Source organism: Entelurus aequoreus, linkage group LG01 (assembly GCF_033978785.1).
Source record: "Entelurus aequoreus isolate RoL-2023_Sb linkage group LG01, RoL_Eaeq_v1.1, whole genome shotgun sequence".
In the NCBI taxonomy this organism is placed as follows: domain Eukaryota; kingdom Metazoa; phylum Chordata; class Actinopteri; order Syngnathiformes; family Syngnathidae; genus Entelurus; species Entelurus aequoreus.
Window position 1 is genome coordinate 48,743,336 of NC_084731.1, and position 22,369 is coordinate 48,765,704.

General features: G+C 42.4%; 1 protein-coding gene and 1 long non-coding RNA gene across 6 annotated transcripts in view; both read left to right on the forward strand.

Moving 5' to 3' along the window:
- LOC133653962 (protein polybromo-1-like) overlaps positions 1-22,369 on the forward strand; it is a 123,095-nt gene that overhangs the window by 73,159 nt on the left and 27,567 nt on the right. For all 5 annotated transcript variants that reach the window (XM_062053844.1, XM_062053861.1, XM_062053868.1 and 2 more), the window contains exons 13-22: positions 1,840-1,934; positions 2,009-2,288; positions 2,364-2,469; positions 10,057-10,696; positions 10,764-10,975; positions 14,300-14,485; positions 14,551-14,708; positions 18,317-18,571; positions 18,641-18,786; positions 18,861-19,018. In XM_062053844.1, coding sequence (XP_061909828.1) covers positions 1,840-1,934; positions 2,009-2,288; positions 2,364-2,469; positions 10,057-10,696; positions 10,764-10,975; positions 14,300-14,485; positions 14,551-14,708; positions 18,317-18,571; positions 18,641-18,786; positions 18,861-19,018 — 2,236 coding nt within the window. The remainder of the gene's footprint in view (positions 1-1,839; positions 1,935-2,008; positions 2,289-2,363; positions 2,470-10,056; positions 10,697-10,763; positions 10,976-14,299; positions 14,486-14,550; positions 14,709-18,316; positions 18,572-18,640; positions 18,787-18,860; positions 19,019-22,369) is intronic.
- Positions 15,391-18,310, forward strand: LOC133654042 (uncharacterized). The gene is made up of 3 exons (XR_009826823.1): positions 15,391-15,416; positions 15,499-15,554; positions 15,680-18,310. It is a non-coding gene; the product is annotated as an uncharacterized LOC133654042 (long non-coding RNA).

Below are 22,369 nucleotides of genomic sequence, written 5' to 3' on the forward strand. Positions count from 1 at the left end.
AATGCTTGGGCCTACTGCGCTACTGCACTTTGGTGTTGGTCATTGTGGTGGTGTTTGATGAATTCTTGGGCCTGCTGTGCTGCTGTACTTTAGTTTTTCTCCTTGTGGTTGTGGTAGCCATTGTTGTGTTGTTTGTATTTCTCTAGTACTGCATATATTATTAATTTAAATTATTTGTTTTTGAATTGCCATGAAAATATGTTTTGATATATTGCACGTTAATTTATTGGATTAGAAAGCGTCATTTACAGCACCTTTAATGAGAGCACATAGGGCGCACAGGTGAAATTGATTGGGTTGTCGGGTTGAAAGACTGGCGGTGAAAACTGTTTTTGACCACTTCTTACGCAACACCTGAGTTTAGTTTTTTGTTTATAGCTTTGTATGCAGTTAAACATGTTTTTGTTCACCTTGGATGGACTGTTGGAAAGAAGACCTTTTTGCAAATAAAGCTATATTTTGAGAGACTTAAATTGGAGTCGGAAGTGCGTATGAAAGTGCACCACCTGTCCTGGCTTAGCCCATGGCCCTTAGTTTAGAACCTGGGAAAGCTTGGAAAGGCCGAAACAAGAGTTTTAAAGTGCTCCCATTGGTGTTAATTTTTAATATATCAGAAGTTGAAATATGAATAATAATATCAATACCAAATTAGAGGACTTTATTATTGTGATTTACTAATTTGCTCAACTGATGGCTTATTCTGTACACAACAAAACCTGTGAATTTGGACTCATTTATTAATCACACATGATGTTAGAAGGGGATACATATTATTTCAGCATACTTATGTTCCCCCAAAAAATGTGTCCCCAGTCATAAATACAACATGAAATGTACAGATTATCAAAAGCATTTATTTGGGTAGAAATGTCATAGGTTACATTACCAACAACATTTTGTATACTATCACAAATAAGCAGCGCAATTACGTAGTTTTCAAACACGAAAGTGTTGCCTCTATCTTAATACAACACATTGCTTTTCCCCCTCTGAAGTCATGCACGCCGTGCAGCAGGCAATACACAGATTTGCTATTGCAACATACAGTGGAGACATTTAGAACAGCAGTTTCTTTTATTCAAAAATGTCAGCTCACCTTTCTACTCATCTCACAGGCTTGAAAAAAACTGTATGACATGTTGCCAAGTTTGACACCCATGCTGTAAATGCTTAAAACAACACACAAACCCCTAAAACACACACATGAGAGAAATGCTGCAAGTTCATGAAACAAAACAGAAGGGAGCCAGGCTACCATCAGGGAGAGATGACACCCATGTTAGCCTGGATCACTTCCGTTATGTTTTGTAACCTTGCAGCATTTCTCTCATGTATGTCTTAAAATTTAAAATTAAAGTACCACTGATAGTCACACACACTAGGTGTGGTGAAATTACTCTCTGCGTTTGACCCATCCCCTTGTTCCACTCCCTGGGAGGTGAGGGGAGCAGCGAGCAGCAGCGGTGGCCGTGCTCGGGAATCATTTTGGTGATTTAACCCCCAATTCCAACCCTTGATGCTGAGTGCCAAGCAGGGAGGTTATGGGTCCCATTTTTATAGTCTTTGGTATGACTCGGCCGGGGTTAGAACTCACGACCTACCGATCTCAGGGCGGACACTCTAACCACAAGGTCACTGAGCAGGTCTTGTGGGGGTTGCAGCATTTTACTTTAGCATTTTCTTTTGATCCTACAGCTTTTATGTGATTGTAGCAATTTGAACTTGCAGTACCGGTATTTTCCCGTTGCATTTGTTTTATGGTGTTTCTGTGTTTGGAGCCTATGGATGTTACTGCCACCGTATTTCAGCAGTACAAATCCTGTGTTTTATTCCGACCAGATGAAGCGAAAGGAGCTTCTACAGAGAGATGACGATGACAGGGACAGCATGCTTTCCTCTGCCACTTCAGATAGCAGTAGCACCAAGAGAAAAAGGTACACGCTGTCATGCCTACTGCAGTTATTTTTTAAAAGGTGCCTGACCACTTGTCGTCGCCCTCGTTCTACAGCCATAAGAAGAATACAAAGAAAAATCGAATGAAAGCCCTAATACTTGCTGTGACCGAGGCGCGTGAGTCAGGCACTGGCAGGCGATTGTGTGACCTGTTCATGGTCAAGCCCTCCAAGAAGGACTACCCTGATTACTACAAAGTCATCCTGGAGCCCATGGACTTGAGGACCATCGAGCACAACGTCCGCATGGACAAGTACCCGACTGAAGATTCCATGGTGGAGGACATGAGGCTGATGTTCCGCAATGCTCGGCACTACAATGAGGAGGGCTCGCGGGTTACTACAGGCCTTTTACTTTCTAGGGTTTAGTGGAAAATATATTCCTAAATGTTTATTTGTTGTGTGTTGCAGGTCTTTAATGATGCCGACATACTTGAGAAAATAATGAAAGATAGACGCAGAGATCTCGGACCAGCGACAAATGACGATGACAATGTGTCTTCAAAAATGAAAATAAGTAGGTGGCTTCACGATAGTCTTAGCGTTTTAATTTTTTGAATTTTTAATTTTATTAAACTTGCGTCTTTTTGATTGCGTAAGCAAGAGAGGACCAAAATTGGGACCATATTTGATTACTTTGTGGCACAATGTAGAAATAAAATTAAACCAAAAAAACTGCAAAAATTAGGACAATGTAAACAGAAAAGGATCAAATCTGGACGAATTAGGGGTGTCTCAATCTGATATCGACATCGGTTTAATATCAGCAAAGAAGTATCGGATGATATCGTCTTGCATATAAATTCCCGAAATAAGAGCTCAGATACAAGCAGTCCTGCAGTGTGTTTACTTGTGCAAAGCTGGACAACCAGTTAGCATCTAAATGTCCTCCAATAAGCACACAAGGTTGTATTTTCTTCTATTTTTGGTTAAGTCATTTAAAAAAAGCTAAACAGCTTGCAGCTACACAACAGCTAAGCACACAATTGCACACAAGCTAGAAATTTGTAAAAATAATTGAACAATATTGCAGTTTAAAACGGGACATTTGCTAATACAAACAAGCATCAGATAATTATAGTTGCATATTACTTACATAAACAAAGTCTCTAAGGCAGAAGCGTATTAGAAAGTATCCAGTAACAAACATGTCCACGTCATTCAATTTACAGCTTCATGAGCTTAACTTCATAATTTATTGTGTCGCCAAAAAATCAACCATCACTCCACTTCAACCCAAAGGGGAATTGCACTTTTTAAAAACGTTTTTGCCTAATCACAATCCTGAGACAAGAAAACTAAAGTTTGTTTTTTTTGCATTCTAACTTAAAATAATCGGCTAGTTCTAGGTGGCCAGCAATGACATTAATAGGAGCAACCAATTCTGCCTCTAAATCACTTTAAAAATGCCTCTAAAAACCACCAACAATACTTCATTTACGCATCTGTATAATAACCAAGCTGTAGCAACATTGTTATTGTAAGAGCGAACACTGAGGAACTGTTTTGTTAGCGTAGTAATACATTGCCATGCTACGGCATTAGGCATAAGCTAGCTACGGCAAGCGGTAAGCTAGCTACTATGTTAACAACTTAATGGCTTTTGAGTTTGTACTGCTCAACACAATTTGTACTGATTGAAAAACATGAAACAATCATATTACAGTATCTGTAAAGTATTATTTCATGTTTTGTTTGTACACAGCTAGCTTGACAGCGTATGCAATGTTGTTGTACGGTGATGTGCTGGTATCATGATCAATATTATAGTGACTTACTCGATGGACAGTTGTCCGTTTGGTCAAGCTGGCCGGGGACGTTTCCAGTTGATTTGGGTAAGCAATCCATTTATTTCAGCATAGCTTGGCTCAAAGTTCCACATATGCAGCGTGACCAAGTCACGCCGAACTCACTCTCTCGGCTTCCGTCTGCTCCAACGTTTCACCCTCTCTTTGTGTCTTCTCTAAGCAGCATTTCATACCTCTGTATTCTCAGCTTCAAAAAGATAAGGTCGTAAATCCTCATTTGTCCAAACATAGCCGTCTTCGTTGTCTATTACCAAGTTTGCCATGACTCGCGTTTCTTTCCGGAAGTAGAAACACACATTTGTTTCCGGAAGTCGGAATTGCGCTGCTATGGAAACGGAAATAAATGTGCCAAGGGAAGGAGTTCTGGTAATGCATAAATAGACCAAAATACGGTAAATATTGTACATGTTACATATTGTAATGAATGTGCCTGTTACTACTATATTTACTTGCAGCGTGTATATAAAACGTTGATGAAGGGTTTTGATTTTAGAGGGCTTTGAAGGCTACAACGGTGACTCCCATGAGCCACATCTTGCAAGCGTTTTTTATCATCTTTAAAATCCCCCACCGCAAAAAAAGACATGTGTTCTTGTCGCTCATATTGATTGTGAACGATAGGCAAAATTCCCCCAAAAAGTGCAGTTCCCCTTTAAAGACAGCATAAGTCCATTCCAAATGGTTAATAATAAATAGGTTAGTGTTTTTTATAGTTACCGTTACTCTCTATTTGACTAATTTCATTTGATCAAACCTTTTCTAACATTCCACTCTACAAAATAATATACCTATGTATGATTTTTGCTGTTATTATATTGGATCAATAATGACCAATAGCAGTATTGTATCAAAAGTGTCATGATCCAACATGACATTTTGGACTTTGTTAGTTATTTTCCTGTGTTATGCATCTTTTCCTGTCCTGGTGCTCTTATTTTGGTTCTACTTCCTGTTGAACTCCTCATGTTGCCAACGGCTCGGCTAATGCTTCCAGCCTCCCTTAAAGAGGAACTGCCTTTTTTGGGAATTTTTTCAATCATTCACAACCCTTATGTAAGACAAGAACACAATGTTTTTCATTGTTCATGCATTCTAACTTGTAAATAAATGCTAGCAAAAGTCAGCTAACAATAGATGAAATGGATTCAATCAATTTTGTAGCGCTCTAAAACATTTATACATCCATCAACGTTTGTAAATGCTGTAAGTACATGTGTAATATATTAACAGGCACATTCATATTAGGTAATATTTACATATTTTGGTTATTTTAAGCATACGACAGCTTATTACTTTCACAGACGCATCACAACGTTTGCTTTTTCCTTCAGCAACAATAACACTACTAATCATGGCAGACTTCATGACAGACAACAATGGCAATTTTAGGAAAAATTACGATCTTTACAGTGGTCACCAACTTTATATATATATATATATATATATATATATATATATATATATATATATATATATATATATATATATATACATATATATATATAATATATATATATATATATATATATATATAATATATATATATATATATATATATATATATATATATATATATATATATATATATATATATATATATATATATATATATATATATATATAGTTAGTAGGTTCAGAATCAGAATCAGAATAGTTTTATTGCCATTGTTTGAGAACGGGTTCACAAACTAGGAATTTTTCTTGGTGCAAACGTGCGACATAAAAACATATAAGACATATTTGGTAATAAAAAGAGCTGTAACTGAGCTATCAGATAGACTTAGAAGGAATTCAAGGAGCTGCTGTTAGGAGTTATTGTTCATTTGCCTGACGGCCGAGGGGAAAAAACTGTTCAGGTGGCGGGAGGTGTGGGTCTGGATGGAGCGTAGTCTTCTGCCTGAGGGGAGAGGGGAGAATAGCGTGTGTCCACGGTGAGAAGAGTCAGCTGTGATCCGACCCACACGCCTCCTGGTCCTGGAGGAGAACAAGTCCTGGAGGGATGGGAGCTTGCAGCCAATCACCTTCTCAGCAGCACGTACGATGCGCTGCAGTCTATTCTTATTCTGGACTGTGGCGCCGGGGAACCACACTGTGATGGAGGAGGTCAGGATGGACTCTATGATGGCTGAGTTAAACTGCACCAGCATCTCGGTCGGCACCTTAAGTTTCCTCAGCTGCCGCAGGAAGTACATCCTCTGCTGGGCCTTCTTGATGAGGGAGCTGATGGTCAGCTCCCACTTGAGGTCCTGGGTGATGATGGTGCCCTAGAAACGGAAGGAGTCCACAATTGGGACGGGGGTGGGAGAGTCAATCAGGGTGAGGGGGGATGGTGGGGCTGTGACTTTCCTGAAGTCCATGATCATCTCCACTGTTTTCTGGGCGTTCAGCTCCAGGTTGTTGAGGCTGCACCAGGACGTCAGCCGGCCCACCTCTCTCCTGTAGGCGGACTCATCGCCATTCGAGATGATCCCGATGAGGGTGGTGTCATCCGCAAACTTGAGCAGTTTTACGGATTGGTGACTGGAGGTGCAGCAGTTTGTATACAGGGAGAAGAGCCAGGGGGAGAGTACACAGCCCTGAGGAGTACCAGTGTTTGTGGTTCGACTGTCCGAGACAATCTTCCCCAGCCGTACGTGCTGTCTTCGGTCTGTCAGGAAGTCATTAATCCAACTGCAGAGGGAGTCGGGCACGCTGAGCTGGTAGAGCTTGTCTCGTAGCAGTCCAGGGAGGATGGTGTTGAAGGCAGAGCTGAAGTCCACAAACAGGATCCTAGCGTAGGTTCCTGGGGAGTCCAGATGCTCCAGGATGAAGTGGAGGGCCAGGTTCACTGCATCATCCACAGACCTGTTGGCTCTGTAGGCAAACTGCAGTGGGTCCAGGAGGGGGGCGGTGATGTCCTTGAGGTGGGGCAGGACCAAGCGCTCAAAGGACTTCATGACCACAGACGTCAGCGCGACCGGCCTGTAGTCATTTAGTCCTGTGATCCGTGCTTTCTTGGGGACAGGGACAATGGTAGAGGTCTTAAAACAGGACGGCACGCGGCATAGCTCCAGAGAGGTGTTAAAAATGTCAGTGAAGACAGGAGCCAGCTGGTCCGCACAGTGTCTGAGAGTAGAGGGGGAGACACCATCCGGCCCGGGGGCCTTCCGCGTATTCAGCTTCAAGAACTGCCGGCGTACATCCTCTTCTTTGATGGAGAGGGTCTTTACAGTCTTATTATGTTTTTGGAGTCCTGTGATGTCATTGGAGTCCTTTGAATCCTTTAACTCCTTTAATGAAGTGCTGGCATTGGTGGGGAGGGTGATGGTGGGGGGAGCATGGCTTTGATGAGCTGAAGGCCGTTCATGACGACAGTAATGTGTGTTGAGGCCCTGAGCGAGAGTCCGGTCATTCAGGGCCTGGGGGGTTTTGGGCTTATAGTTCGTAAGGGCCCTTAGACCTCTCCAAACTGCCGCAGAATCATTGGAGCGGAACTGTTCCTGTAGACGGTTAGAGTACACAGATTTAGCTTTCTCCACTTCCCTGGTGAAGTGGTACTTCGCTTCTCTGTATGTACTTCGGTCCCCGTTTCTCCACGCAGCCTCCTTCTTTTTGCGCAGCTGTCGGAGCTTGGGTGTGAACCAGGGCTTGTCGTTGTTATAACAAACCCTGGTGCGCGTTGGAAAGATGCGCGCCTCATTGAACTGTATGTATGAGGTCACAGTGTCCGTATACTCGTCCAGATTGTTCGTTTTTGCTCCAATTGCCTCCCAGTCTGTCGTTTCCCAACAAGCACACAACTCGTCCACAGATTCGGCGGTGAAACACTTAATGTTCCTCATAACAGGTTTAGCCAGTTTCAGTCTCTGTCTGTATGAAGGGATTAAGTGCACCATCACGTGATCTGATAGTCCAAGAGCAGCGCGCGGGACTGCATGAAAAGCCTTGCTCAATGTAGTGTAGCAGTGATCTAGCGTGTTCTCCTCTCTGGTCGGGCATTTAATAAACTGTCTATACTTTGGTAATTCCTGGCTCAAATTTCCCTTGTTAAAGTCACCAAGCACGATAACAAGAGAGTCAGGAAAAGACCGTTCCACATGTAAGATCTGTCCTGCGAGCGCGCGCTGAGCGTCACGCACGTCCGCGCCGGGCGGGATGTAAACAGCCACGAGAATGAATGAAACAATCTCACGCGGTGAGTAAAAGGGCTTACAGTGGATGAAGATATATTCCAGAGAAGAAGAACAGTGTCTAAAAATCGCAGTCACGTCTGTACACCAGCTATTGTTGATAAAGAAGCAGAGTCCACAGCCTCTTTTTTTGCCATAGAGCGCCGCGTCTCGGTCCGCGCGGAGGAGATGAAAGCCCTCCAGTTGAAGCGCGCTGTCCGGGACACTTGCGCTCAGCCAAGTCTCCGTGAAGCACAACACATAAGATGAGGAGAAGTCCTTGTTCCTTCTCATCAGCAACGCTAGCTCGTCCATCTTGTTGGCAAGTGAGCGGACGTTGGAGAGGAAGATGCCTGGTAGAGGCGTGCGTAATCCCCGTCCGCGAAGACGGACAAGTGCGCCCGCTCTCTTTCCTCGTCGATGCGGTTTCCCTCTTTTGAGCACAGAATGGACCAAATCCGCAGCTGACGCTAAGATGTTCAAACCCCGGGCGAGTCATACCAAAGACTATAAAAATGGAACCCATTACCTCCCTGCTTGGCACTCAGCATCAAGGGTTGGAATTGAGGGTTACATCACCAAAAATGATTCCCGGGCGCGGCCTCCGCTGCTGCCCACTGCTCTTCTCAACTCCCAGGGGGTGATCAAGGGTGAAAAGCAGAGAATAATTTTGCCACACCTAGTGTGTGTGTGACAATCATTGGTACTTTAACTTTGACTTCAAAAATTAAAAAAAAAAAATATATATATATAGACATATATATAGACATCACATGGATAAAGATAAGACCTTCTTGAGGAAAGTTCTGTGGTCAGATGAAACTAAAATGTTGCTGTTTGGCCACAATACCCAGCAATATGTTTAGAGGAGAAAAGGTTAAGCCTTTAATGGGATTAATTCATCATTCCTACCGTCAAGCGTGGTGGGGGTGGTATTATGCTCTGGGCCTGTTTTGCTTCCAATGGAACTGGTGCTTTACAGAGAGTAAAAGGGACAATGAAAAAGGAGGATTACCTCCAAATTCTTCAGGACAACCTAAAATCATCAGCCCAGAGGTTGGGTTTTGGGCGCAGTTGGGTGTTCCAACAGGACAATGATCCCAAACACACGTCAAAAGTGGTAAAGGAATGGCTAAATCAGGCTAGAATTAAGGTTTTAGAATGGCCTTCTCCTAGTCCTGACTTAAACATGTGGACAATGCTGAAGAAACAAATTTAGCTGAACTGCAGCTGAGATAGGCTCCAGTGCCCCCCGCGACCCCGAAGGGAATAAGCGGTAGAAAATGGATGGATGGATGGATGGATGCACCAATTTTGTCAAGAGGAGTGGTCAAAAATTCAACCAGAAGCTTGCCAGAAGCTTGTGGATGGCTGCCAAAAGCGCCTTATTGCAGTGAAAATTGCCAAGGGACATGTAACCAAATATTAACATTGCTGTATGTATACTTTTGACCCAGCAGATTTGGTCACATTTTCAGTAGACCCATGATAAATTCATAAAAGAACCAAACTTCAGGAATGTTTTTTGTGACCAACAAGTATGTGCTTCAATCACTTTATCACAAAAAAATAAGAGTCGTAGAAATTATTGGAAACTCAAGACAGCCATGACATTATGTTATTTACGAGTGTATATAAATAAATGATAAATGGGTTGTACTTGTATAGCGCTTTTCTACCTTCAAGGTACTCAAAGCGCTTTGACAGTATTTCCACATTTACCCATTCACACACACATTCACACACTGATGGCGGGAGCTGCCATGCAAGGCGCTAACCAGCAGCCATCAGAGGCAAAGGGTGAAGTGTCTTGCCCAAGGACACAATGGACGTGACTAGGAAGGTAGAAGGTGGGAATTGAACCCCAGTAACCAGCAACACTCCGATTGCTGGCACAGCCACTCTACCAACTTCGCCACGCCGTCCCATGTATGTATGTATGTAAACTTTTGACCACGACTCTAGCATTAGCCAAAGTTGGTAGTAGTCATGGCGCCCTGTAGTCACCTGAATGCCTTTTGACCAATCATTGAGGAGATCGTCTAACTGGGTTTGCCATACTCTTTCTGTACATTACTTTGCATTTACATTTGTGAAAGCATAAGGACTAAGAAAATATCGGTTACTAATCCATTTGTGTCATTTCAGGAAAGGCAAACATCACTGTGAAGAAGTCCAAATATCTCACCCCCTTACAACAGAAACTGAATGAGCTGTATGAATCTGTCAAGAACTACACAGACAAGCGGGGCCGCCGCCTGAGCACCATCTTCCTGCGGCTTCCATCCCGTGCCGAGCTGCCGGATTACTACATCGCTATCAAGAAACCCGTGGACATGGAGAAGATCAAGAGCCACATGTTGGCCAATAAGTACCAGGACGTAGACGCGCTGGTGGAAGACTTGGTGCTCATGTTCAACAACGCCTGCACCTACAACGAACCTGAGTCTCTCATTTATCGTGATGCTCTAGTCTTGCACCGGGTGCTCTTAGAGACCAGGCACGCCCTGGAGGGCGGAGAGGATGCCTACGTGCCGGATGTGCCTCGCCTCATCCAGGAGCTTATCCGCAGCCTCTTCGTCTCTGTGCTCGGCCACCAAGATGACGAAGGAAGGTGTTACAGCGATTCTCTTGCCGAGATTCCTGCCGTAGACCCGGCAAACCCTGAGAAGCCCGCACTCAATTTGGAAATAATCAGGAAGAACGTAGACGGAGGAAGCTACAGGAGGCTGGATGTTTTCCAGGACCACATGTTTGAAGTGTTGGAGAAAGCCAGACGTCCAAACAGGTGAGAAACTCGCTTGCGTTTTGCACAAAAAACATGTCAGCACAGTTGGATTATTCACTGATTTTAGGACAGACTCTGAGATCTTTGAAGATGCCGTCGAGCTGCAGCAGTTTTTTATCAGGATCCGAGACGAGCTCTGTAAGAACGGGGAGCTTTTGATGTCGCCTGCCCTGAGCTATACCGCCAAACATCTGCATAACGATGTTGAAAAGGACAAGAAAGAAAAGCTCCCAAAAGAGGTGGAGGAGGACAAAATCAAGAGGGAGGAGGAGAAAATAGGTATTCAGTATTTGGGGTGTCCCGATACAACTTTTTCACTTCCGATACCGATATTGGAGTCTTGATTATAACCGATTTCAGCACACATACTTTCATTATTTTGTGGTGTGGAATTTTAGAAAAGTAAAATGAGTCAAACCGAGAACAATGGTAGGTATGAAACGGACTCTGGAATGAACTTGTGCTGTCTTTAAGTTGAAGTGGAGTGTATGGAGGTCAATTTTTTGTCTTTATTACTTTATTATTTTTTGAGACTGAATTTATGGAACTGAATTTTTTTTGTTATTATTTTGTGAAGTGAATTTTTTTACATCCGAGTATGCTGACAATTTCATTGAAAAAAAACGTGCATACAAATTTGGTGTAAAAAATTTCAGTGCTGAAAGATTCAGTATTTAAAAATTTGCTGCTTCAAAAAGCAAGTAAATTAAGACTGTCTCAGAACCAGCCAATGAGGTGTCAAGTTTTAAGTCACATGACACGGGTCTTGCAAAACAGCAGGAAAAAGGCAGTTCTCTTCTACCTTGGCATAATACAACATAATAAACACTCCTGACGACCAGGTGTGACATCACACAAGCTAGCACCTGACCACCAGGTGTGACGTCACACACCTTAGTACCTGACCACCAGGTGTGACATCACACACAACCACCTGGTGTGACGTCACACACAACAGCACCTGACCACCAGGTGTGACATCATAACACGTCATAGTCCTGCGGCCGGGCCGCTGGATGTTTTCAAACTATAGAAATTACTCCAATGGTTAGAATCTGCACTTTTGAGTGGCATACGTTGACCACGGGAAGCGCTGCTTCATGCAGACGAGGCAGGGTGTCAGAGTGGGCGGGGCAGCAACAAGCCTGAGACCTCGCAAACGTGAGTGTCAGATATAGGCAAATTTCTACAACAAAGTTCTCCAGAACAATGGTATTATATCGAATAAGTGGATGTTTTTTATCCTTTTGCTTTTATTTTTCACTGTTTGTTGCATCTTTATAGCTCTTTCTCAATTATAAAAGATGTCGATAAGGTACGTGGTCTGAGAAGTAGAGGAGCATATATTTTAGATATTAAGTGTTTCATTGTTCATTGTTAAAATTGTAAATCCCACATTCTGTATTTTCAAGTACATTCTGAATGTCTTTTTCAGTGAAAAAACTAAACAGAATGAACTTTAGGTGTGTTTTACTCAGTTATATGACAGTCAGAATGTACATAAAAATACATAACGTGGGATTTCCAATATTAAATATGAACAATAAAGCACTAAATATTGAGAAAATCTGAACGTTGCTCCTCTACTGCAGACCACCTCCTTGATCGACATATTTTACAATCGAGCAATAACAACAAAGAGGGATGGTAAAAAAACATACACATATTCGATATAATATCACTGTTCTGCAGAATTTCGCTGTAGAAATCTGCTTGTGTCTGACACTCGCTGCGCCATATACAAGCCCCGCACACTCTGCCCCACTCTGTTCGTGCCCGGTCTGCATAAAACAGTATGTCACTCGAAAATACAGATTCTAACCGTTGGAAACATTTCTATAGTGTTAAAACATCCAGCGGGCCGCTGGATTATGACATTTGACGTCACACCTGGTGGTCAGGTGCTAGTGTGTGTGACTGCACACCTGGTAGTCAGGTGCTAGTGTGTGTGATGTAACACCTGGTGGTCAGGGCTACCATGTGTGACGTCATGGTGGTGGTCAGGTGCTAGCATGTGTGATGTCACACATGGTGGTCAGGTGCTAGTGTTGTATTATGCCAAAGTAGCCCATGTAACTGCTTTTTTTATGCTGTTTTACAACACCCGTGTCACATGACTTCAAACTTGACACATCATTGGTTGATTCTGAGACAGGACCGATTGCTTTAGCCTTAAATTACTGGAAGTGTGTCTTGCTTTATAAAGCAGCAATGTTTTTTACGTTCAATTTTTATACACAACATTTTTTTACACTGAATTTTAAAACACTGATTTTTTTTCAAATAAATTGTCAGCATAATTGAATGTAAAAAAATTCAGTTCACAAAATTTAAACGCAAAAATAAATTCAGCGTCAACAAAAAAGCTTTCGTAATAAAGACACAAATTAACCACCATAAGAGTGGTAATTGTATTTTTTTTGGCAACACGTAGTGGCCACAATAATTTATTAAGTTAGGATCGTGACGCTTAAGTTGAATGATGCAGACACATTTGTTACTGGATACTTTCTAATACGTTTCTGCCTTGTAGACTTTGTTTGTGTAAGTAATATGCAACTATGGCTTTGTTCACACTGAAGAGTAGGATGTTGAATTCTGATTTTTTTGTCAAATCCGATTCTTTACTTGCAAAAAAATGTGATTTATAATGTGAACACAATCTGACCCGCTTGCAGACATGACGTCACATGTGCTGCAGTGTTTACGGAAGTATACATGGCTCCAATTCTAGTCGGTCTCAGTCGTGGCGCATTTGTGGCAATTTTAAGGATTTTGTGGGATGAAAGTCAACATTTTCTGAACCGAATTATTGCGTGTATAATATTTAGAAAGAAGAGGGCAAGCATTTTGGCTCTCGCAATGGACATTTGCTTCGACGTTTGCTCCGAAGAGCAGTCATAGCCAGGAGTAGTGGCACCCTGACATGAGTTCCTAATATATAATTTTTTCCTGTGTTCTGCTTATTTGTCAACTACTTATTTTACACCTGTCTATTTTTTAGAAGAATTATGACGCTTATGGCTATTTGATGATGTATTGGTTTATCTGACTTATATCTACATACGAAAGAGGCCTGCCTGGGTCAGACTTGAAAAATTCTGAATTTTACTGTTCACATTGCAACTGTAGCTCCTCGTAGCCCATAGCCCACCATGCTTATCTTTTGTAATTGACTTGACTAAAATAGAAGAAAATGTGTGTTCATTGGAGGACAATCAGAAATTAACTGGTTGTCAAGTAGGTTCCAAAAACAACTTACAATTCGATTCGATTCAAAATCAGTCTTGATTCAACACAATTCATTATTGGAACTGATTTTAGGAATGTATTATTTGGTATAAAAATGATATCAAATACAGTAGGAATCACGATTCTGATGTGAATCTTTTTTTTTCCAGCACCCCTACTGCTGTAGGACTTCTTGTATCGGAGCGCTTATTGTTTATCGTAGATTTTAGATGCAAGCCGATACAATCCAATGCTGCGATATAATACCATTGTCAGATCGGGACACCCTTAATTCATTGTTGTCATATGTCTAAAATGCAGTTTTTTCCATGTTAACTGTGTACTCACTTTTCCAATGCTGTGAATTTCCAGAAGCTGAGAGCAGGGAGGAACCTGTCGGAGGATCGTGGCAATCAAGCTCGCAGCGCACATACCATCAGGACTGCAGCTTTAAGGACAGCATGTATCGTGTCGGGGACTACGTCTACGTGGAGCCTGCTGAGCCCAACCTCCAGCCTCACATTATTTACATCGAACGCCTGTGGCAAGACAACACTGGTCAGCCGCTGCAGTCTGGAAATAATTGAAGTGAGAGTAGCAATTTGACTCTTTTATAATTTCAGGTGAAAAGTGGCTCTATGGCGGCTGGTTCTACAGGCCGAATGAGACGTTTCACGTCGCAACGCGAAAGTTCTTGGAGAAGGAAGTTTTTAAGAGCGACTATTACAACAAAGCCCCCCTCAGCAAGATTTTAGGCAAATGTGTGGTCATGTTTGTCAAGGTAAACAAATTATCCATGTATTGCCTCAGTAGTGGGGATCGACTGATTATTGGCCGGGCCGATTATTGGCACCGATATTTGGCATTTTGACGTATACTGGTATCACCTTTTTTTTTTAATTCTTTTACAACTACAACAGCTGATACAATATATTTCCTGGACCATAGGGCGCACCGGATTATAAGGCGCGCTGCCGATGAATGATCTATTTTTGATCTTTTTTTCAATTAATAAGTACAGACCTAACTGCTTGGCATCTCTGCCTGTCGCACCTCCTCCAGTGCACTTCGAGGTCAGCTGCAGGGTCGTCAGCTGGTGCCACCGTTCACTGATGTTTCGCCCCCAAGCCAGGACACCTCGCGGTGGGGGGGCAGTGGCTAAGCAGGGACGTCTCCCTGCGCCACTCCCTGCAACTGACCTCAATGGGGTGTTGAGCCCCAAGTGTTGTCCCTCCTTCTTAGCCACATCCAGAAACTTGCCTTCTCTGCCTCCTCTGCCAACTCCTTAATGGCCCTCCTCAGGCTGGAACCAGTCATTCCCGCCGCACGCAGGAGCCGGGTCGCAGAACCTCCTACGAAGCCCCTGCATCCGATCTCCACGGGGTGAATGGACGCAGACCAGCCTCCCCCCTTGCAGTCCTCTGCCAGGTCGCTGTAATTTGACCGTTTGAACTCATGTGCTACTGGTATTCCCTCCTCCCATGGCACGGTTAGTTCAATGATGAGGACTTTCTTAGCAGCTGAGGACCACATCACAATGTCTGGTCTTAGCGTTGTCTGTATTACCTCAGTTGGGAAGACTAGCAGCTTGTCCAGGTCAACGCGCATCTCCCAGCCCTTACCAGGGGTAAGCAGAAGTGATGATCTTCCCGCCTCTGTCTTCTGTCCTACCTCTCCTGGTTTGATGAAACTGATGTTTGGCCGATGGGGATCTGTGGCGCTGTTTGCCCCGACTCTGCATCTCTCCAACAGCTCTGCCAACTTCCTCAGCACCTGATTGTGTCGCCACCGGAAGCGCCCCTGCGTCAGCGCGACGTTGCAACCTGAAAGGATATGTTTGAGTCCTGCATTGTCTTTGCTGCACAGGGAGCACTTGCCCTCGCTTCCAAACCACTGGGCGAGGTTTCATATATAAAGCGCACCGGATTATAGGGCACATTGAAGGAGTCATATTATTATAATTTTTTTCTAAATGTAAAACACTTCCTTGAGGTCTACATAACATGTAATGGTGGTTCTTTGGTCAAAATGTTGCATACATTATGTTTTACAGATAATCTTCAAGCCGCTTTCTGACAGTGACAGTCGCTTCCGGATGCGCCGTTTTGTGGGAAGTTTTATTTACGTGGCTCATCTTCGACAGCGTCTTCTCCCCGTCATCTTTGTTGTAGCGGTGTAGCGTGCAAGGACGGGAGTGGAAGAAATGTCAAAAGATGGAGCAAACTGTTTTAATGACATTCAGACTTTACATAAATCAATAACGGAGCAGCATCTCCTCATCCGGATATGTGTCCCATGAAAAACCGTCCGACCAGAACTCTAATAACTAAAGTTCCTTGGGTGAATAATATAAACTCACTACACAGGTATGTCTTAGCACTTTCATGGCGAGTTAACTGACAGATATAAGTGAGCACTGTACACTACTTTATATTAGAAATGGCAACAGCGGAGGATGAACGTCCCATAACAAGAAGATAGAGAAAAAGAAGAAGCTTATCGACTACGGTGTCGACACGGACTACAAAGGCGGAAAATTTTCAGGATTTATGCAGATCCCAAATACAGATCAGTAGGTACCAGAAGGTCAGAAAAGTTGCTTTTGCATAATATTGTGAAACAAAACGCCAGATAATATGTCTTACCTTATACACACACCATAATAATACTTGTATGTTGAAGCACATCAAGCGGTGCGGCTTCATAGCTTACCAAAGTCGTACTAAAACATTTTGATAGATTTTTGATCGCCGTGTGTAATGTTCTATATTTTCAATGGAACATATAAAATGTTGGTGTTGTTTACTTTAGTCGTGTTGCCATCATAGTGCAGTCTACACGTATCGCTTATGTTTGACTGCCATCTACTGGTCACACTTATCATTGCACCATGTACCAAATAAAATTGCTTCGAGGTCGGTAAGCAAAACCAGAATTATTCCGTAAATTAGGCGCACCGGGTTATAGGGTGCACTGTCGAGTTTTGAGTAAAAAAAAGGATTTTAAGTGCGCCTTATAGTCCGAAAAGTACAGTACTATATATATACACACACGATAGCAGTATTTAATATTTTAAAAATATATAAATTTGTTAAGTAGATGGTAATAACCACTGCTCAAGTAACAGCCCTTTTGCCCTCCATGAGAAAAGTTACCTCTTTGCTGGAGTTTTTTTTTTAATTCATTGAAGAATAAAAATGACTCTCATTGTCAATAGTTCTCCCTAAATATGTTCTCATATTGACACTGCATTTATTTGACTTCTTGTGAGAATTCTTCTCCGGTCTCCTCGACCGCGGCGCACTGATCACATGTAGTACGTCCCTTCTGCTTACATGAACTTCCAGGTTTTGTCCTTCTTCCCATTTTGTCTTTTTTCACTACAGCAGCAATCGAGTCGCATAACAAGCTTGGAGGATCGCCGCGAGTTTCATGTTTCGTTATTCAATCAAATAACGGGACAGTGCGGTAGAAAATGGATGGATGGATGGATGGATGAATGGACAGAGATGTTTGGACATGAAGACATCAGAAAATATATCCTAAATATGTGTAAATATCTTGACAAATAGGAGACTTTGTAAGTAAAGAGCAGTCAGCAGCTCAATCAATCAATCAATCAATGTTTATTTATATAGCCCTAAATCACAAGTGTCTCAAAGGGCTACACAAGCCACAACGACATCCTCGGTACAGAGCCCACATACGGGCAAGGAAAAACTCACCCCAGTGGGACGTCAATGTGAATGACTATGAGAAACCTTGGAGAGGACCGCATATGTGGGTAACCCCCCACCCCTCCACCCCCAGGAAGAAATTGTCAGCCAGCTTGAAAAAATGTCTCAACAATAAGTTACATAAAGGAGCCCAGATTTTTTTTTAAATAAAAATAATTATGTTAGCAATATTTTAGAAACCTTACAATGTATTAAATCCATAAACTGTGATAGAATTGTATAGAATTGAGTAGATGGCGAGTTATTGTGATCCCATATTTTACCAACTTTCCAAGGAGATTTCCCATATTTTGAAATGCAAATGTTGATGCTCCACTGAACCGCAGCATTAGACACATGTAACAAAGGTGTTTGTGAAATTCCCTGATGTTGTTTGGTGCTAAATTAACCATCAACATTAGTGCCGCGTAAAACATTATGTCACTACTAGTGTAACATTTCCTAAAAAATGTTTTTTTTTTTAAATCTCAAAAGTCTTGTCCAGCTGTTAACTGAGATATACTATTTATGTTTCAATAACTTTAAAAGACGTGTAAATGAATATCGGCTCCAAATATCGGTTATTGGTCTCCTTGACTACTAATAATCAGTATTGGTATCGACCCTGAAAAAAAAATACTTGCATGTGCTGACAATGTCTGTGCTGTTTCAGGACTACTTCAAACTTTACCCGGAAGGCTTGAAGGCAGAGGACGTATACGTGTGCGAGTCTCGCTACTCTGCCAAGTCCAAATCCTTCAAGAAAATCAAGTTGTGGACCATGCCCTTGAGCTCGGTTCGCTTTGTCCCGAGAGAAGTGCCTCTGCCTGTAGTTCGGGTGGCGTCCATGTTCGCTATAAAACAAGAAGAGAAACCAACAGAAATTACAGACGTAATCAAAGTGACCGAATGTAGCGTCGTCGATAAGGTAAGCCTGTTTATCTGTAAAATGATAGAATTTACATTTTGCTTTCAGGAGTGCATTTTATGCCTACAGGAGAGGGAAGATGTTCCACTGGAGATGCCCAACGGGGAAGCCGGATGCAAGTACTTTGAGCAGCTCTGCTACAATAACCTGTGGCTGAAAGTGGGAGACTTTGTCTACGTTGGCTCTCATGGACAAATGCGCCATCGAGTGGGCAGGTGGAGTAAACGTGTCGATGCAGAAGAGCGGAAAAACCTTGTCCAGATTTCCAACATGAAGCTCTGTTGTCCAGGATTGAGAAAATGTGGAAGCGAGATGGAGCTGGCTACTTTTTGGGGCCGATCTTCATCCACCCGGAGGAGACGGAGCATGAGCCCACCAAAATGTTTTACAAGAAGGAAGTCTTCCTAAGCAACCTTGAAGAGGCTTTTCCAATGACCTGCATCGTAGGTAAAGTAGGTTTCTACGTGTACGATTATTTGTTAATTTTACTTGTATACCGAGTCTGGACACAGACGTCGTCTTACATGGAAGTATCAGGGGTGTTTTGATACCATACCGAAATTGGAGCCTGGAGTATTAGCCGTTACCAATTACAATGACAGCACCAATCATACATAATTATTGTTGTGTAGTGTGGAATATTAGTAAAGGCTAGATAAAGTAAAATTTGTCAAACAGAGAAAAATTGCAGTTATGAAAAACCGTAACCTATTTATTATTGACCGTCTGGAGTGGACTTATGCTGTCTTTAAGTTGAAGAGGAGTGGTGATTGTTTTTTGCAGACACCTTGTCGCTACAATAATTCATTAAGTTAAACTCTTGGCACGGTAAGTAGAATGATGGGGACACGTTTGTTAGTGAACACTTTCAAATACACTTTGTATCTGTTAGTAATATGCAACTATAATTGTTTGCTAGTTGTTTATAGACAAAGGTTGTGTTTTAGACTGCAATATTATGCAGTGAAGGACACTTACTACGTACAGTACAGGCCAAAAGTTTGGACACACCTTCTCATTCGATGCATTTTTTTATTTTCATGACTATTTACTTTGTAGGTTGTCACTGAAGGCATCAAAACTATGAATGAACACGTGGAGTTATGTACTTAACAAAAAAGGTGAAATAACTGAAAACATGTTTTATATTCTAGTTCCTTCAAAATAGCCACCCTTTGCTCTGATTACTTTTTTGCAATTCTCTCGATGAGCTACAAGAGGTAGTCACCTGAAATGGTTTTTACTTCACAGGTGTGCTTGAAGCTCATGGAGAGAATGCCAAGAGTGTGCAAAGCAGTAATAAGAGCAAAGGGTGGCTATTTTGAAGAAACTAGAATATAAAACATGTTTTCAGTTATTTCACCTTTTCTTGTTAAGTACATAACCCCACATGTGTTCATTCACAGTTTTGATGCCTTTGGTGGCAATCTACAATGTAAATAGTCATGAAAATAAAGAAAACGCATTGAATGAGGAGAAGGTGTGTCCAAACTTTTGGCCTGTACTGTATATCTAGTTTGTGTGCTATTGTGTGCTTAGCTGTTGTGTAGCTGCTGGTTCCTAGTAGCCTAAAGCCTACCATGTTTACCTTGACTTGACTAAACTACAAAAAAATATGTGTGTTTAATGGAGGACATTTCGGTGTTTTAACTGGTTTTCCAGTGGGGATGTTAATCCTACAACAACTCCAGTTCGATTCGAAACAGAATTCGATTGTGCTTAGCTGTTGTGTAGCTGCTCGCTCCTTTATCCTAAGATGTTTACTTTTTAATGACTTGACTAAAATCGAAAAAAAGACCAACCTTCAGGGTTTCCCCAAGACTGCCAAAATACCTGTGGTGATGGGGGCGTGGGTCCCATGATGTCATCGCATAATTTGCATAATATGGTATGATGATAGTATTCACATATAACTTTACATCATTTTGTCATAATTTCAATTGTTGCTCCTTATTGTACAATGTAAGAACAATTTTTCAAGTGTCTAGAGACTTTTAATGACTTTTTTTAAATTAAAAACGACTAGCAACAAATCGAGCATCTTTTTCTGGTGTTATTATACTCGTGTTTAGAGACTTTAATTCTGTCCCTTGATGTCCCTGACGAAAGAGGCGAGCATAATGTCATACTTGCTTTGCGCTGTTCTAGGTGGACTTTCTCTCCTTAAAAGCACCCACTGTCCTTTCAATATTTGCACATTTTGTAGGTCGCTGTCCGTGGGTCTATATGGGATATAATAAAAGTTACGTCCACATCGCAGACATCCTGACAACGCCCCCGACAATTATGGCGTGCGTCTTGTTTACATCCGGTTTCGGCAGCGCTGTATTCTGTAATCAAAACCTTTTTTTGGTGGCCATGTTTTCGGTGAGTCACTATTCAGTAGTGCACACACAATAGGCTATATAAACTGAACAAGAATATAAACGCACCACTTATGTTTTTGCTCCCATTTTTCATGAGTTGAACTCAAAGATCTAAAACTTTTACTATATACACAAAAGACCTATTTCTCTCAAATATTGTTCACAAATCTGTCTAAATATGTGTTAGTGAGCACCTCTTTGTTGCCAAAATAATCCATACCACCTCACAGGTGTGGCATATCAAGATGCTGATTAAACAGCATGATTATTGCACAGGTGTGCCTTAAGCTGCCCACAATAAAAGGCCACTCTGAAATGTGCAGTTTATCACACAGCACAATGCCACAGATGTCTCAAGTTTTGAGGGAGCGTGCAGTTGGCATGCTGACTGCAGGAATGTCCGCCGGAGCTGTTGCCCGTGAATTGAATGTTAATTTCTCTACAGTAAACCGTCTCTAAAGGCGTTTCAGAGAATTTGGCAGTACATCCAATCGGCCTCACAACCACAAACCACGTGTAACCACACCAGCCCAGGACCTTCACATCCAGCAGGTGCACCTCCATGGCCGTCTGAGACCAGCCACCCGGACAGCTGCTGCAACATTTGGTTTGAATAACGAAATCATTTCTGCACCAAACTGTTAGAGACCATCTCAGGAAGCTCATCTGCATGCTTGTCCCCCTCATCGGGGTCTCGACCTGACTGCAGTTCGTCTGGCACGTTGGAGAGGTGTTAGCTTCACAGATGAATCCCAGTTTTCACTGTTCAGGGCAGTTGTGTAGGAGAGCGGTTTGATGATGTCAACGTTGTGAAACGAGTGGCTCATGGTGTGGGTGGGTTTATGGTATTGGCAGGCGTATGTTATGGACAACAAACGCAAGTGCATTGTATTGACGGCATTTTGAATGCACAGAGATACCGTGACAAGATCCTGAGACCCATTGTTGTGCCATTCACTTGAGACCATCGCCTCATGTTGACAATGCACGGCCCCATGTTGCAAGGATCTGTACACAATTCCTGGAAGCTGAAAACATCCCCGTTCTTTCAAGGCCAGAATACTCACCGGACATGTCACCCATTGAGCATGTTTGGGATGCTGTGGATCGGCGTATACGACAGCGTGTTCCAGTTCCTGCCAATATCCAGCAACTTGGCACAGCCATTTAAAAGTGGACCAACATTCCACAGGCCACCATCAACAACCTGATCAACACTATGCAAAGGACATGTGTTGAACTGTGTGAGGCCAATGGTGGTCACACCAGATACTCACTTCTTTTCTGACACCCCCCACCCCCCAAAAAGATCCCCAATAAAGCAAAACTGCACATTTCTGAGTAGCCTTTTATTGTGGGCAGCATAACGCACACATGTGCAATAATCATGCTGTTTAATCAGCAACTTGATATGCCACACCTGTGAGGTGAG